We start from the raw sequence: 16,901 nt of genomic DNA, 5'->3' as shown, positions 1-16,901 counted from the left end.
TTGTTTTGTTGTTAATCAATTAGGGAACATGCTCATTTAAAGTTGTGTAATGCTCCCTTCTAATGTCGTTTGGCAGCTGCCTGCTTTGTCTACTGCTTGCAGGAAGAGCAGCCCCTTGCAGCTAGCTGGTGAGGGCTTGGAACTAGCGTGGACTGGCAGCCCCACTATCAGCTCCCCACTCCCCTAAGTTCCCTGTGCAGTAGCTGCCCAGCAGGCTAGCAATTGCAGCTGTCCCTCCCCAGCACTGCCGTGTGCTACTCCTGCCCTCTGCCTTGGAGCTGCTCCCCGAGACTCCTGCTTGCTGTGGGGGAGGAGGGAGGGAAGGAAGAGAGGAGCTAATGTCAGGGTGTCCCCCTCCCCCCGAGCCTGCACCCCACTTACTCCATCTTCCATAGAGCAGGGGGGACACACCAGGGCTCAGGACAGAGGGAGCTTGCAGCAGCTGCAGTCTCAGCAAGCTGATCTAATTAACAAGGCCATGTACTTAATGGGGAAATGCACATATCTCCCTCCATTCCTGCTGCCTTGTAAAATGAGAGAGTTAACCCGAGGGCTCAGCCAATTGCTAGTTCATCATTTAGCAGTAAGGGAAATATCCCACACTCTGACTCCTCCACCTCAACCAAACTTCACAATCATCATCACTGTGTACCAGTATTAAATTTCCATTACATGCATCTGAGGAAGTGGGTATTCACCCACGAAAGCTCATGCTCCAAAACGTCTGTTAATCTATAAGGTGCCACAGGATTCTTTGCTGCTTTTACAGATCCAGACTAACACGGCTACACCTCTGATACTTGACAGTATTAAATTGTTTGTTTAAAACTTATACTGTGTGTGTATATATATAATATAGTCTTGTCTGGTGAAAAAAAATTCCCTGGAACCTAACCCCTCATTTAAATTAATTCTTATGGTGAAACTGGATTCACTTAACATCGTTTCGCTTAAAGTCGCATTTTTCAGGAAAATAACTACAATGTTAAGTGAGGAGTTACTGTATTTTTCATTCTAGTATGAACTTCACTGTCTGGCCAAAACTGAACTTTAAAAAAAAGCCTTATTCTATACAGAACGTCCATCCACAATGCAAATTGTTCCTCTCTAAGGCACAAGCAACCTCTGTGTAGATGGTGGGCGGTAGGAGAGCTGTAAATGCCATTTTTTATGGATCACAGTGGATGTCCATCGCAGTCCCAATCTCTAGTCTCTGGCATCCAGCAATTGCCTCTTCACATTTCCAGTCGTGAAGAGCCTGTAGAACCACCTGTCTACAAATTCTGGGAGAGGCCAGGATCTAGAACTGGGGGAAAGAATTTTTGCCATATGTTTCCCCTTCAATCTGTGGGTTATATGGAATGTGGCTATGGGTAACGGCTGGTCAGGATCGGGCCTTCTGTAAAGTGTTTCACAGTCCGCGATTAAGAGCACAGACTAACCTGCAGGGAGTCTTTTTCTACTGCAACAGTCATCATGTTGTCATCACATTTTACTGAGAGGGCTACATCAATGCTTCCCTGCACCTCTTCAGGTTCTTCAGATTCTTGAAGCAGTTGCTCATAGAAACGACTCATTATTGTGTCTTCTGTATCCCTTGGTAAGGAGATTCCTTCTCCCACCGTATCGTGCCTTCCTCTGTTAATGTGAAAAGGAAAACCCAAGCCGTCGCTTAATGTGGGCTCCTTCAAAGCAGGCAGAGGGTTATCTGGCAGTTTGGTCAGCTCTGGGGGAAAAAAATGGTGGTCTTCGTCATTCATCTCCTCTAGAAACAGAAAAAAATAAATCAAATCATCATCATAGAATCATAGAAGATTAGGGTTGGAAGAGACCTCAGGAGGTAATCTAGTCCAATCCCATGCTCAAAGCAGGGCCAACCCCAACTAAATCACCCAAGCCAGGGCTATGTCAAACCTTAAAAACCTCTAAGGATGGAGATTTCACCACTTCCCCAGGTAACCCATTCCAGTGCTTTACCATCTACCTAGTAAAATAGCTTTTTCCTAATATCCAACCGAAACCTCCCCCACTGCAACTTGAGACCATTGTGCCTTGTCCTGTCATCTGCCACCACTGAGACCAGCCTGGCTCCATCCTCTTTGGAACCCCCTTTCAGGTAGTTGAAGGCTGCTATTAAATCCCCCTCTCACTCTTCTCTTCTGCAGACTAAATAAGCCCAGTTCCCTTAGCCTCTCCTCATAAGTCATGTGCCCCAGCCCCCTAATCACTTTCATTGCCCTCTGCCAGATTCTCTCCAATTTGTCGACATCCTTTCCGTAGTGGGGAGCCCAAAACTGGATGCAATACTTCAGATGTAGCCTCACCAGTGCTGAATAGAGGGGAATAATCACTTCCCTTGATCTGCTGGCAATGCTCCTACTAATACAGCCCAATATGCCGCTAGCCTTCTTGGCAACAAGGGCACATATCCAGTTTCTTGTCCACTGTATTCCCCAGGACCTTTTCTGCAGAACTGCTGCTTAGCCAGTCAGTCCCCAGCCTGTAGCAATGCATGGGATTCTTCCATCCTAAGCCCACGTCCAGACTAACCCGCGGCATCGGCGGGTTAAAATCGATTGCTCGGGGATCGATATATCGCGTCTAGTCTGGACGCGATGTATCGATCCCCGAGCGCGCTTACATCGATTCCGGAACTCCATCAACCCGAACGGAGTTCCGGAATCGACACGGAGAGCCGCGGACATCGATGCCGCGCCGTCTGGACAGGTGAGTACCTCGATTTTAGAAATTCGACTTCAGCTACGTTATTCACGTAGCTGAAGTTGCGTATCTAAAATCGATTTTAATACCCTAGTATGGATGTGGCCTAAGTGCAGAACTCTGCACTTATCCTTGGTGAACCTCACCAAATTTCTTTTAGTCCAATCCTCCAATTTGTCTAGGTCACTCTGGACCCTATCCCTACCCTCCAGCTTATCTACCTCTGCCCCGCAGCTTAGTGTCATCCGCAAACTGTATTCTATTCTATCCCATCAAGTTCTTTATAATTGGAACATTTCCCACCTAAACGTGAATGCTAATGAATGAAAACACTGTGATGCTATCTAACAGGGCACTAGTTCTTGAAGGATGGCAGACCAGCTCAGATTAGAGCAATAGGGCAATTCACTTGTGTATGAATACCAAAGAAATGCTAAGAGGTCACAGTGTGTTCAACTAATTCACTTGCTAGTATAGATCAAAAGGAAATACTAATGTTATTGTATCCACTTATTTCCTGTGCTTGCTATCCTTGTAGTTAATTAACCCTAAAACAATAATGTGTGTTAATTTTTAAATGTGAATTTACTTGATGTGTAAAAGTACATGAAAACTAACGAAGGATTGTTTCTGGCTATCACACTGTCTTTACGTTATATTTACCCATTGGAGACTGTAGCCTTGGAAATGTAAATTAAAGGTTTTTTAACTTCAAAGCAAGGGCCATTGAGCAAAAATGGAAAATACACGAACTTTGTCTGTTTAGTCAACAGAGGAAGAGCCCATGCTGTGTTAAAAGCACTTTCCAGACTGTTTTCAACTACAAGAAGGAACTCTGGGATCAATTCTGTCAGGGGGCATTCCAGATACAAGATAGAGATCCTCAAAACTATTTTGGGAAACCATGAGAGACTTATGGGAACTAGCAGCTGCTATCAACTGGTCTTACAAACTCAGACACACCTGTTCTATATTTTACCTTCTTTAACCTCCCAATAACTCATTTCTTTTTCTTTAGTTTGCTAAAGATATTGGCTGTCAGCATTGTTTTTGGCATGAGATCCAGAGCATTCATTGACCTGGGGTGAGTGACTGACACTTTGGGGTTGGAAGAATCTAATGTGAGGTGAATTTTGGTTTTAATAACCTTTCATCACAAAGTCCAATTTGTCTGAGTGGCAAGATGCGATGGAGAGCCTAAGGGGATTTTCTGTGGTTCCATGGTAAGGCTAATATAGTAATCCAGGAGTACACACTTGGTACTGGTTTGGTAAAATCTAATTATAGAATATACCAACAGTTTGGGATACCTGTTCTGTTTTCTGACAGGCTGACCTGACTTAGGCACTCTTGGTTTTGAGGTATATCCTAGACACCGTGACAAACATTATCCAGAATAACTGTCCTTGTGGAAAGCAACAGCCTCTTCATATTTATTAGATAACTACAACAATTTTTCCTTTATAGAGTGAAGTAGTGGATGATGGGCCCAATCCTGTAAGTCTTTAATTAGGCATATCTACTGCTGGAATTCTGTTTCAGTAAGGACTGAAAAAGGACTTTGAGGAATGGGCCTATTATCTGCAAAGGGTAAACAAATGAGAATGAAACATCACAACCAATTAATACAGTATATTCACTTCAACAATGTTGCTGTCACACATCAATTCCTGGAGTAAAATTTTACTGTTACCTGCCAGTGTAAATCCAGAATTAACTCAATTGGAGTTCCAGACTTACACCAGGGTAACATCACTATTCAATAAAATTCTCTTGATTTACATGGGTGGGCAAACAAGAGTAGTATTTGGCCCCGAGGCTCTCTGCATTGTTACTCAGGGTTGAAATCACAACATCTGGCCTCAAGCAGTTAATTATCTGGAAGCCATATAACTACTCTAGATACACAAATATAAGCTTTTTATTATGCAAAACATTATTCTCAGTAGGCCAAATGCAGATCTAGTGTAACTGGCTATTCTTTAACTGGCTTCAATGGTGCTGGACCTACTTTTGCCATCAGTGACTTTGGCCCAATAACTCTATCTTTTAAAAGCCTTTTGATTTACTATCTTTGCTCAGGCTCTTCTATTAAGACAATTTCGTGTGTAAACCATTTAAAATAACTCAGGGAAACATTATGTTCATATTTTTGAAAGACAAAGCCAGACTAATTAACAACTTGTCCAGCCATTGGCAGTCCCTAATTCCAGTGAGCACTGAGTACAGTTAATTGTATTAGCTTCAGGTTGTGGTAAATGCAGCTACTCAATTCCACCAATATTTCAGGTAATAGCAGTCTCCAGGGGTTTCCTACTAGAACTCTCGTAACTTTTTTTTTTTGGTAATTTTTTGCTGATTGGAACACGTGAGCTCCCTTGATACTTTGAGCCTGGAAGTACTGAGATCCCAGTGAATGAAACCTCAAACACACAAGGCTCTGTCAAAATGTCACTTACCTAAGAGTATGGTATGTTTTTGTATATGATAAAAATCCACCCTCATACTTACCACTGTCTTCAATTCGTAGATGGAACCTATTAGCCACAGGAGCTATTGTGTAGGAAGTAATTGGGCTATAGCCATGGTCATAAGCCCACTTAATCAAATTCTCATGAGACGAGGGAATATCAGGTATTACTAATTTAGTCATAATCATAGATCGTTCCGTTTCTTTTCCAAAGCCAATACTGTTTGGTGCCTGTACATAAAACAGAAATAGATTGGTTGGTTCGTGAATTGGCACTTGAAGCTTTTTCCAGTCATAGAAAAATGAATTTAAAAATGCGAAAGAACAACATCTGTTGCATTTGGTTTGTCAACATATTTTACTCTTTCCTACTAAAAGTTCACAGGGACAAACATATGACCCTTAATATAACGATATACTTTTCAGACCATGAGTTGAGGTTAGCCGTAAGTTGAGGTGAACCACAATAAGAGATCTGATTTTTTCAAATGACCATCTTGCCTCACTAGACACTATGGGGGTGGGTGTCATTTTAATTATGTATGCAAAATCTTCATCGTACCACTAGTCCTCAAACATCACTGTACATTTTTCAGTCACTGGAAATCTAGAGTACTCAGCATCTTTCAGGTCTATAGCTAGCTATAAGACATGTTTAAAAAAATATATAAGTACCATGTATATTCTCATAAATACAACTTGTGCCTGACTTGATAAGCTACAATATGAAAAGTATATACACAAATTCATAGTGATATTACACAACAATTCCTAGCTGATTACAGATGTCAGTCATCTTTCATTTTATTATAAATATTTATGCTAAATTTCAAAATCTCTCATTTAAATCTGCAAGTCAAGGGGATAAAACAAGCATCTCTACCTGTTACAGGGTCTGTCAGAAAATATTTGCTGTTATTCCACTTTAAATTTATTTTAAATATTTGGCATCTTGTGTTTAAAAATATATATTTGCACAAAGTTAAGTTCTGTAACAATCACATTAGCTACAGATCAAGCTTAATGTAATAATAATGTCCAGTAAAGAGGAAAATGGACCACTTTTTAACAACTGCTGCTATGTGCCTGCAGATCATACTACTTTCACGTTGCACAAGAAACACTTTCATTTCCATGCCTGATTATTTTCTCCATCATATATGCTGCATTTTTGCTAAAATACCCATTTGTTTCCCATTTTGTTTGCTGTCAACATGACCAAATCTTAATCCTTTCCCACTGTAGGGCTTTAAAAGATTTACAATGCTGACCTGTCTTTGCCAGCTTGCTGCAGGACAGTTGTCATATCTGCCTGCTGCTTCAGATCAAGGTTCAAAGAAATAAATTCCCTCTTAATGTGTCACCAACCAAGTTTTTGGACAAGGAAATATGAGTAGGTAGGTCTGTTGATAACACTAGAGGTCCAATCTGCCATTTTTTATACACTCAACTTCCAGAAAAGTTAATGAGAATTCACTATCAGGCTCCTTAGACATAAAAATTTGATATCTACAGTTTAAAGATCATACCATAAGTGCAAAGTATAATGAGAAGTGAGCCGAGTGATCTGTAGCTACAAAGTTTTCTGCAGCATTATCAGTATAGGAAATCCCTCAAGGAGGAGGAAAAAACAAAACAAAAAAGAAACGAGGGACATCTCAATTTTAGTGTCCCCTCTTAATACCTTGGTTCAAGTAATCTTTTACTTTTCAGCAGATACTAATCTGGATACAGCTTCATATACATTTCAAATAAACATAGTTCTGACTGGCTGGGATTACTACACTGCCCCAAATTTGCCATATTTTCCTTTCTGCCCTCACTTTTTAAATTTTGTTGTTAGGACAACACAGCCGAACAAATATTATTGTCATAATTGGCACTGGCCAATTTTAGGATTTGTTTGCACCTCTCCATTACAAACTGAACCTGCACACCTTCACTCCTGTGCATAAACCCACTGAGACTAACTGTAGTAACAAAAGTTGGCAGAATTGGGCAATTCATTTGTATGCCCTGTCAACATCCTGGTTCACACCTCGAGGACCCATATTCATAAACCATTATGTGTTAGAGCTAGAAAGCTATTTACATATTTCACAGATGCTGTTGTGAAGATGTAACAGCAGTTTCCTCTGGTAGGTTCCAGAATTTTTTCTCCTTTATATTTGGCAGGCATCCCAAAACAAATACACAAACAAACACAGCTACCCCAAATGCAGTCTGAAATGGAGACCATTTCAGAACTTGGCATCATTTACTGTACTTGGTTATTTTTTCTTATCCAATGCACAGTCCTAACATTTCTCCAAACATTTAAATCACTTGGTTTTTACTCTACAAGAATTTCACCCATTCCCACTTGCACTTATATATGCTAAAATGAATGGGAGATAATAGAACTTGGCAATACATTGCATTTTCTCTTCCTCACCCACAGCACAACCTATAGTTTTGAAAAACTTGGTATGCTTGAATGGAGTGGTTAGAATGCCAGGCATTCCAAATGGTGTTCTAAATGTGAGACAAAAAATAATTTGCATTAATCTACTCAGGTACAATACCAATTCAAATAAGTAATGCTGTACAAAATGGGCCAAATTCAGCCACGGTGTGAGTGGAACTGTGCCTGCTTACCTCAGGCTGAATTTGGACCACTGTGCACTATAATTTTGTAATTCCTTTTTCCATACGAAATACATTACTGGATTGTAGTATTTAATCAAAAATCTCATGAGCATAGTAAGCTGTGGGATGGACTAGATGACCTAATTGGTCTTTCCATCTCTAATTTCTATGAGTCTATGAATCTGGACCTTAACTCCCTTCCCTGGTTTAGAGGCAGCTTAGTATTCACCTTTCACTGTTTGCCAATACTTTCTCCCAGGACAATTGGGATTTGTGCTGAGGGGAAGAAGTTAGGAAAATTCAGAAGTGTGGAACTGATTCAGCTGGTGAAAAAAGAACATAATGAAACATTACCTAACTGTTTTGTAATGTTTTTACGCAATATCCAAAATTGGGTTTGGAAAGAACTTCATCTGAACAGAGGAATAAACACAGCCCAATTCTTGGATGAGCACTGTAATGTACAGTCTTCTTGAATGATATGGGGACATGCAGTTCTTTCCCCACATAATTACTGTAGGCCAAGGATGTATATTCAGAAAGGGATGCATTTTGAATGACACAATGGAGGAAATATTTGCCCAAGAACTTTAGCATGGAAATAAAAATGATCTGATGTCCTAACACTTCAAAATGTAATATTGTTTCCTGTTGTTGTTATGCTAAATGAGAAACATTACATTGTGTCATCCACTTAACCAGGATAGACATGGATGTTGTCCTTAGCTCTGTTTGCCAGAAGCTGGGAATGAGCAACATGGGATGAATCACTTGATGATTACCTGTTCTGTTCATTCCTTCTGGGGCACCTGGCATTGGCCACTGTTGGAAGATAGGATACTGGGCTAGATGGACCTTTGGTCTGACATAGTATGGCCATTCTTATGTTCTCATGAAATAATACATTCTATCTTTTTTATTGAATATTTTATTGAACTATAAAAAGGGACCATTTTAATAAAAATCAATAATCTTGCTTTGTGCTCTTAACACCTAATAAACATTTGAGACATTTTACTGTCCTTTAGGATTTCATATCACAGCAAATACATAAGTCACAAATGGCAATTTTTTTAGGTAGCTACATGCACATGCAATTTAGGTTCCAGCTGCCTATGAGCATGCAGTGGATTTGCTCTCAATTCTACAGCATGTGAAAATACTCCTTCAAAAAGGCATCGTCCCAGTTTACGCCTAAAACATTCAGTAGCAAATTCTATGCAGTAATCCCGAATGAGAATTTGAACTTTTTTTTTGGGTCCCTGTGTTTACAGATGTGCTAAGCTCAGTAAACTAAGCCTGGGCTTTCCCTTATTGCACATGACTATCCAGGGCACACTTTACCCTTCCACACACTGGCATGGGAGGGGGATTTTGAGATGTCACAAAGGATAAACTTTTCCTTCCATAGCCTGAACATCCCTCCTGTTTTCCCTTGACTTTCCTTACCGTCAAGACCCTGCACCCTGCCTACAATCCTCCCAGGAGATCTAGATTCAGCTCTCTTCAGGGCCTGTAGTACTGCTCCCAAATCAGCAAGACAGGAGAGCTGCCAAGCAGAGTGATGTTCTTATAAATGCACTACAGCTCACAGAGTGTCCTGCAGTTAGCATGCAGTACTTAACCATTAGGACATAGGTCTGGCTCCCAACAAAGATATCTTTCATTTAGCTTATTAAGCTAAACAGAAAGCATGCAACATAACTAATCAAATATAACAGATATAGGCCACGCTGTTTATACGGTCAAGATCAATCTATTTTTCACTAGAGAAAGCTCATTATTGTGTTCTCAACAGATATGGTGCTGAGCCATAGAACATGCATCAGGTGTCTTTCTGAAATGGAACTTCCAGCTATGCCTAGATACAGATTTATGAGTGTAACTTCAGGTTTGAAAATGTTTGAAACCTTGTATTTGCAGCCTGAGCAAAGGTGAGGGCAGTCTGGCCAAACACGATTATGTGGATAGAAATGAAGTCCCGTGCTATTCCCACTGTAAGAACAACTAACCAGTTCCCACTTCTGTAGGAGATGTGGGTCTGTTACTTGTAGTTATGATTATGCATTCTGCCCTTGCAGGCATCTTGCCAACTTCTGAGATGAACTTATAAATTCATTCACTGAGGTACTGGCACATGAGAAGTGAATATTTTTTTCAACATGTAAGGAATCTGCATACATCTCATGGGTGTCAGATAAATTGGAGGGATTTATGTTCTATTCAGCAGCACCATCCACTCCTGGCCCAAATGCTACCAGCTGCCAGAAGAGTTCTTCTATGTATGTGTTCCTCTGTACATATGTAGAGACTTCTGAATGCTCCTTTGTGAAAAGTGCTAATAACCCAGGGATGTTAGCTAAGAGGGAGAAGACATTCATAGAGCAGTATGTTATTGTACTATAACTCATTCACATAACATATTAGCTATTAACAGCATTTTGCTTCTTGAAAAATTAAAAAATGCATTAACTTACAATCACTTCCAGTTTTCCCTGAACATCATGTGACTTGATAACCCAATTGACAGACTTTTTACACTTGAGGATAAGTATGAGGTCCCTGACAAGCATGATGTCTGGTTGAGATGGTCTAATGTCAATGATTATATCCACCTGGAAAGCACTATATGTGGAAAATAAAGACAAAGTAAGACCAAAATGCCAGAAATTTTCAGCTATCGAACTTCTTCCAGTCCATCATGATTCCAGTGTCTGGCCAGTTGATTAAAATCCTGGAGATTATTCCAGGCAACACAACATGTGCAAAACAGATTGTTACTTCACACACACTAAAATGATTTTACATAACAGAATCAAGTGCTTTTTCAGACTAATAATTATTGTTCAATATTTTATATCTTATTTACAGTAAGTTTTTGTTGCTTGTTTCAGCTGTTATTTAAGGTAGATTAAACTGAACTACTAGCAGTTTGCTTTATACAATATTTTTTTCCTCATTTCAACAAAACAATTCTTAAATATAGTTATTTCAGTTTTCCACGGATATAGATATATTAAATATCAAAAGATCACCCCATCATACCAAAAAACAAAATAAACTAGGCAAATTCAGCAACACAAAAAAGTACAAATAATGTGTTTTAGTAATATATCTGCTCTTAAAATATTGCATGTGTCGTAGAATTATTATACTATTGTGTTTAGTTTCCAATACTTCTGGATATATAGTTATTTAAAAAAAAAGAAAACAGACATTCAACCTACTGATTGCTGGAAAATTGAGGAATACAATCCAGATTTTTAACAGCATAGTAAAATAAGTAGAGCAAGTGAATTTTATCCAGCAATAACATTTCCTCATGCAGAAAATAAATTCAACAGAAAATCTTCATTTCCATCATGATTTTACCAAGTCGTAGACCATAAAAGTATGCTTGTTGGCAATTAATGGGCCTCAACTAAGCTTTGCATTTTGATTTAATATCTCAGGGCCTTTGTCTTATCTCCTGTAGTTATGAACATGTCCCTCTTAGTTCCTGTTGGTTTCTCTGTAGCTCAGTGGGTATACACTTTGCACAGACAGCTACCCTTTCAACATGGGCAGCATCTGGGCATATAACAGGATTGAGGCAGGTACTGAATTAGCACACTTCTTTTTTAATCTTAAATTTTACTAGTACATTTAAACTAAGAAACATTTGCAGTTTAAACATCTGAAAAATAAACTCCCATTATGCACTTTCAGCCAAAACCAAGACCCAGAGCTCCACCCAAGCAGAAAGCTGTAACTGGGCATCTCTGCAGGAGCCAGTGGTGGCAGTGATGAAAAGGAACTGCTCCATAGAAGCTATGCTTCAGCACAATGGCTGAAGTAGCCCTTTACCATCCCAACTCATGCCATGCAGCAGCAAATCCATGGGCTCTACCCTGCCCTGCTTCTGTCATGACCCAGCCCTCCCTCAAACTCCCAGGCACTGCTATTTAAGAAACTCCTGCAGAGCTGGGTTCAGCATCATGCTGGGTGTGTGCATCCCCTGTGTAGCCCTCTCCCAAGTGAACTCCTCTGTATAATTGAGGTGTACCAATTCCACTGCCAAGGAGCTGGATTTGCTCTTAATGAAATTATGACAAAATCGGACAACTCTTAGAGATTTGCCTGGTCTCTTTCCATCGTCTTTGAGGAATACACACTTCTACTGGTGCCTGTGGAAAAGCTGCACTGCTATGCTGACAGTGAAATACAGATTTTATGTACAATAATAATACTTAGCACCTACATAGGACTCTACAGGTGGGATTTTCAAAAATGCTCCACATTGGCCTAACTCTGCTTTCACTGAAATCAAGCAGAGATTTACCATTGACTCCACTGAGACCAGTTAGGCTACAAGTTAGTACTCTTTCAAAAAAAACAAAAAACACCCCCACAAGTCACACCTCAAAACTTGCCCTACATCTTCATGGCATTTTAGTTAAGCTTAATACCCTTGACAGCAATACTGTGAGGAAAACTGAGTCACAGAGGTTAAATGATTTGGCAAGTCATTGATAGTGCCGAGATTACAATTTGGGAGCGCTCGCTACCAGATGATGCTCACTTCTTTGTGCCAGCTGGCTTCTCTTGAACACTTCAGGCCAGGCTCTGCCACCCTTACTCTGTGAGTAGTCCCACAACTTGAATAGTTCTGTCTGCAGAACAATGGCAGGGTATGGCCCACAGGAACTACACTTTATTTTTACAGTCCAAACAGGAAAATGAATGTATCACTTTGAGGCATCAATCCAGGGTCCTGCTCCAATATCCTTCTTGTACTAAATAGCTCAGATTTCTACCTAATTTAAAGCAGAACAGATCTGATTCTTCAACTCTTTCTTATAATGACCAAGAAAGTCCCATTGATTTCATTTTTGACAGATACTAGTGTTTTTAGTTATCTATTCCTCACAAATTTACTTTATAACTGAATTTGTGGACACTTTACCTGTAGGGATTGGAGTTTGGAGTGATTAATTCAATTATATGAACCTCTCTTTCTTGGTCTGTGGCAGACATAAGGCACCCCTCCGCTGTCTTTGGTTGTAGATATCCCGCAAGGTAATTCAGAGAGAGGAAATTCTTTTCTATATTGCATGTGGGAGGAAAAACTTGATCTGGGAAAAAAAAGTATACACATATGCACTGATATATAAGTATATACTCCCACCCAACACATACACTCCACTTAAATGCAACACTTCCTTGTAATCCTGACATAAGTATACTTACTTTCATAAGTATGGATGATACACCAACAATCTTGAAAAAAAGGGTGTTACTGTTCTAACAATATAGGACATCTCTGAAGCAAAAGCTATAAATAATTTATAGTTGATAGTTTCCATTTACAAGACACAGACATCTGAAAACAGGTGTAGTAAATTAAAGGTGTAGTAAAGATGACAGCTGAAAAATGACGGGTGTAATAAACTTTCTTCAGAATGAATAAAAGTACAGTTAATCTGGTACATTGTGTTTAAAAAAATATTTCTTCTGAACGTATTTGACAAATAACATTTAAAAGGGATACCTTCAACTAGGGTGACCAGATGTCCCGATTTTATAGGGGCAGTCCTGATATTCAGGGCTTTTTCTTATATAGGCGCCTATAACCCCCTACCCACCATCCCAATTTTACACATATGCTATCTGGTCACCCTGCCTTCAACATAAAAGCTAGACTTACTTCCTTCTGAATTTTTTTTAGTCATTAGTTATAACATCCAAGGTCAATATAAGTGAAAGAGATCAGATATTTTCTCTCTCTATTTTCAGTTTTCTTACTTTGTGTGTTTGACTATACTTCGTATATAGTCAGTTTAATTGTTTTCTTTATATACCCATTTCCCTTGTTTGTATACCTTTCATATAGCAAGAGGGAAAACTGACTATAAAGTCACAACAGATAGGTTCAAGGGCAAATGTGGTACCTGAAACTACTATACTATACTTTATTTAATACTGCTGACATTTCATGTTGATGGTGGCCCTTTGAGTCTGTGATGCAAAACAGAAGCAACAGTTTGGGGGGCCAGATTTTTAAATAGGGCCTGTAAAATTGCATTAAAATACCAGTATTTCCATAATAATATTTTGCATTTCCGTAGGACCTTCCATCCAAGGAAGTGAAAGTGCTTTAACATAAGAATTAATCTTCACAATATGCTGTGAAGCAGTTATCCTCATGTTACAGATGTAGACATGTCCAAGGTCATACAAGAAGTCAGTGGCAACGACAGAAATAAAATCCCAAATTCCTATCCCTTTGCTCTAACCACAAGATTATCCTTCCAAAATCAGTAGCATGATGAACAGCTACTTGGTTTTCATGAGAAAACTCAGGATATGGTACAGTAAAAATTGCACAACAGACTTGGAAACTGCGCTAAGCCCACTTGTAACATTTAGTTCTCTATGTTATGGCTGACACATCATCCTTCAAGTGACTTCTAGTTTGCTACATAACTTCATATAGAGACTCCTGCAATCCCTAGGCATAGTGCAACAAGTTAAGATGACTCCTTTCCCCACCTCTGTACAAAATGTCTTTGAATACTCACTTTGCTTCCTCATCTAGATAATCTTTCTATCAAAACTATATGAAACTACAATTATGCAGGCTGCCCAACAGAGCTCTCCCCTAACATCTGTTATGTGCCCAGCCAGATGATGAGCCCTGAATGCAGCTGCAATTCTGCCAACTCCTCCCATGTAGCAGAGGATGGAAAATGATCCGTACTGAACTCAAATAAATAGATATTTAACCCTCAGCAGTAGCACTGTAATACATTTTGTGCCATAAAATAATTGCCTCTCAATAGGCCATGGATGATCACTACATGCTTTATATCATTAGCCACCGCAAAGAGCTTGATTCCTGTTCCTGGCATCTTCATTAAGTATTTCTAGAATGTTCCATCAATCAATCTGTTTCTTCGGCTGCCACTGGTACTGAGACTCCTCACGCTGCGCCTCTTCTCGATAGTACTCTGCTCTTCATTTTAACTCTTTCTCACTGGCTATTTGACATATATATGTAGTTTTTCTTTTTCCTCCTCATTAAAACTGTTTACTCTTGCCACTGCTAATTTCCAAGACACTGATTGTAACAGAAGATAAAAGGAACCCCATTCTGCCTGCCCTTAGTCATTACTTTCTAGTTTATGAATTTTCTAGTTGTTTGAGAGGGGGAGTTTAGGGTTTTAATAATCTGTTTAATTGGTGTTTAAAAAATGATTTATGGAGTGGTTGGTTTACAGCCTCTACACTTTCCTGTAATCTCCAGACAATACTCCTGTGGAATTTGCAGTAAAATATGCATGGAAGAATACATAATAGGGTATTTGGTAAGAATATACAGATGCCTTGAAATACAGTTTGCCAAAGTGTACCCACTGGAGTTCTGCAGTGTAGCTGGCAGATGCTTCATCTTCAGAGCCTGCCAGATTGCTTGGATTAAGGTGGAATATTGTACACTGGAACCTGTAGTTTCTGTGGGCAGCACTTCCATTTTAAAGGTAAGGGAGGCTGCATTCTGCTACATTATGTATGAACTGGGTGTTACCCTGGGTTTTTTGGCCAATGTGACCCTAAATTGAACACAGTTTAGTGCTCCTGGTTTATGAGCATTAGGAGCCATTACTTGTATCACCTTTCCATGATAAACCACTGTTTAGAATTCAGCTGTAAAAATTCCGTCCAACTGGAACTCGCCTTTCAAAGTCTAAGTCTGGTATAAGGGAGAGGTTTGCGATTTCAGCCCAGGAGCAAGTAGAGGAATCTCTCGTCACTCATGTTGGTGGTTTAACTCATTTCTTTGCACATTGCTATTCCAGAATGTTGGAGAGTACAGAAGTCTCAGCTTTAAAATGGTATCAAGGAAAATTTAAAACTACTGTGCAGATTTTGTTCCCCAGCAGGGGAGTTGGTGCAGTTCTTCAGTGCAAATGATGGGGAGGAGTTTGGAGGGCTCCTCAAAAGGTGGGGAAGAGGAAGGGGCAGGCCAGGGAGAAAAAAGGTGAATGTGATTTCAAGAAGTAACCCCAAAATTATTACAATGATTCAGTACAAATTTCTGCAGATTAATTAGCAAAAGCTTGACTATTAATTCAGTGAAATATATAAAGCAGTAATCCTGAAAACCATGTGGTATAGCACCACTTTATACCCACCACACCTATCACTGACAAAGAAATTAACTACAGGGCAGGCACCCAAATATTTATGGAGCTTATACTCACAGGATTTCTGAACTAAACAACGAAGCCATCAACTGTAGTAAATGGTTGGAGGAACAATTAGTATCTACAGTAATAGCATGCAACAGGCTTGTCATAAACAGATAGCTAAGGGTTAATGTCTCTTTCACCTGAAGCACCTGACCAGAGGACCAATCAGGAAACCGGATTTTTTCAACTCTGGGGGGAGGGAAGTTTGTGTCTGAGGTCTTTGTCTGTCTGCCTGCTTTCTCTGAGCTTTGGAGAAGTAGTTTCTGCTTTCTAATCTTCTGTTTCTAAGTGTAAGGACAAAGAGATCAGATAGTAAGTTATATGGTTTCTTTTCTTTGGTATTTGCATGAATATAAGTGCTGGAGTGCTTTGATTTGTATTCTTTTTGAATAAGGCTGTTTATTCAATATTCTTTTAAGCAATTGACCCTGTATTTTGTCACCTTAATACAGAGAGACCATTTGTATGTATTTTTTCTTTCTTTTTTATATAAAGCTTTCTTTTAAGACCTGTTGGAGTTTTCTTTTCTGGGAAATTTCAGGGAAATTGAGTCTGTACTCACCAGGGAATTGGTGGAAGGAAGAAATCAGGGGGAGATCTGTGTGTGTTGGATTTGCTAGCCTGATTTTGCATTCCCTCTGGGTGAAGAGGAAAGTGCTTTTGTTTCCAGGACTGGGAACGGAGAGGGGGAGTCACTCTGTTTGGATTCACAGAGCTTGTGTCTGTGTATCTCTCCAGGAGCACCTGGAGGGGGGAAGGGAAAAAGGATTATTTCCCTTTGTTGTGAGACTCAAGGGATTTGGGTCTTGGGGTCCCCAGGGATTTGGGTCTTGGGGTCCCCAGGGAAGGTTTTT

The 16,901-nt window shown here is 39.7% G+C and overlaps 1 protein-coding gene across 9 annotated transcripts in view; it reads right to left on the bottom strand.

The window, feature by feature from the left end:
* The window catches only part of TGFBR3 (transforming growth factor beta receptor 3), a 518,676-nt gene that overhangs the window by 366,595 nt on the left and 135,180 nt on the right, over positions 1-16,901 (bottom strand). For 8 of the 9 annotated variants that reach the window (XM_050962136.1, XM_050962133.1, XM_050962135.1 and 5 more), the window contains 4 exons: positions 12,765-12,933; positions 10,297-10,444; positions 5,233-5,422; positions 1,443-1,765 (listed from right to left, as the gene is read on the bottom strand). In XM_050962136.1, coding sequence (XP_050818093.1) covers positions 1,443-1,765; positions 5,233-5,422; positions 10,297-10,444; positions 12,765-12,933 — 830 coding nt within the window. The remainder of the gene's footprint in view (positions 1-1,442; positions 1,766-5,232; positions 5,423-10,296; positions 10,445-12,764; positions 12,934-16,901) is intronic. The other variant, XM_050962137.1, reaches the window with a different exon arrangement.

Source organism: Gopherus flavomarginatus, chromosome 7, assembly GCF_025201925.1.
Source record: "Gopherus flavomarginatus isolate rGopFla2 chromosome 7, rGopFla2.mat.asm, whole genome shotgun sequence".
Lineage (NCBI taxonomy): Eukaryota > Metazoa > Chordata > Testudines > Testudinidae > Gopherus > Gopherus flavomarginatus.
Note: the sequence above shows the minus strand (reverse complement) of the source record. Positions and strands in the feature narration are given on the sequence as shown.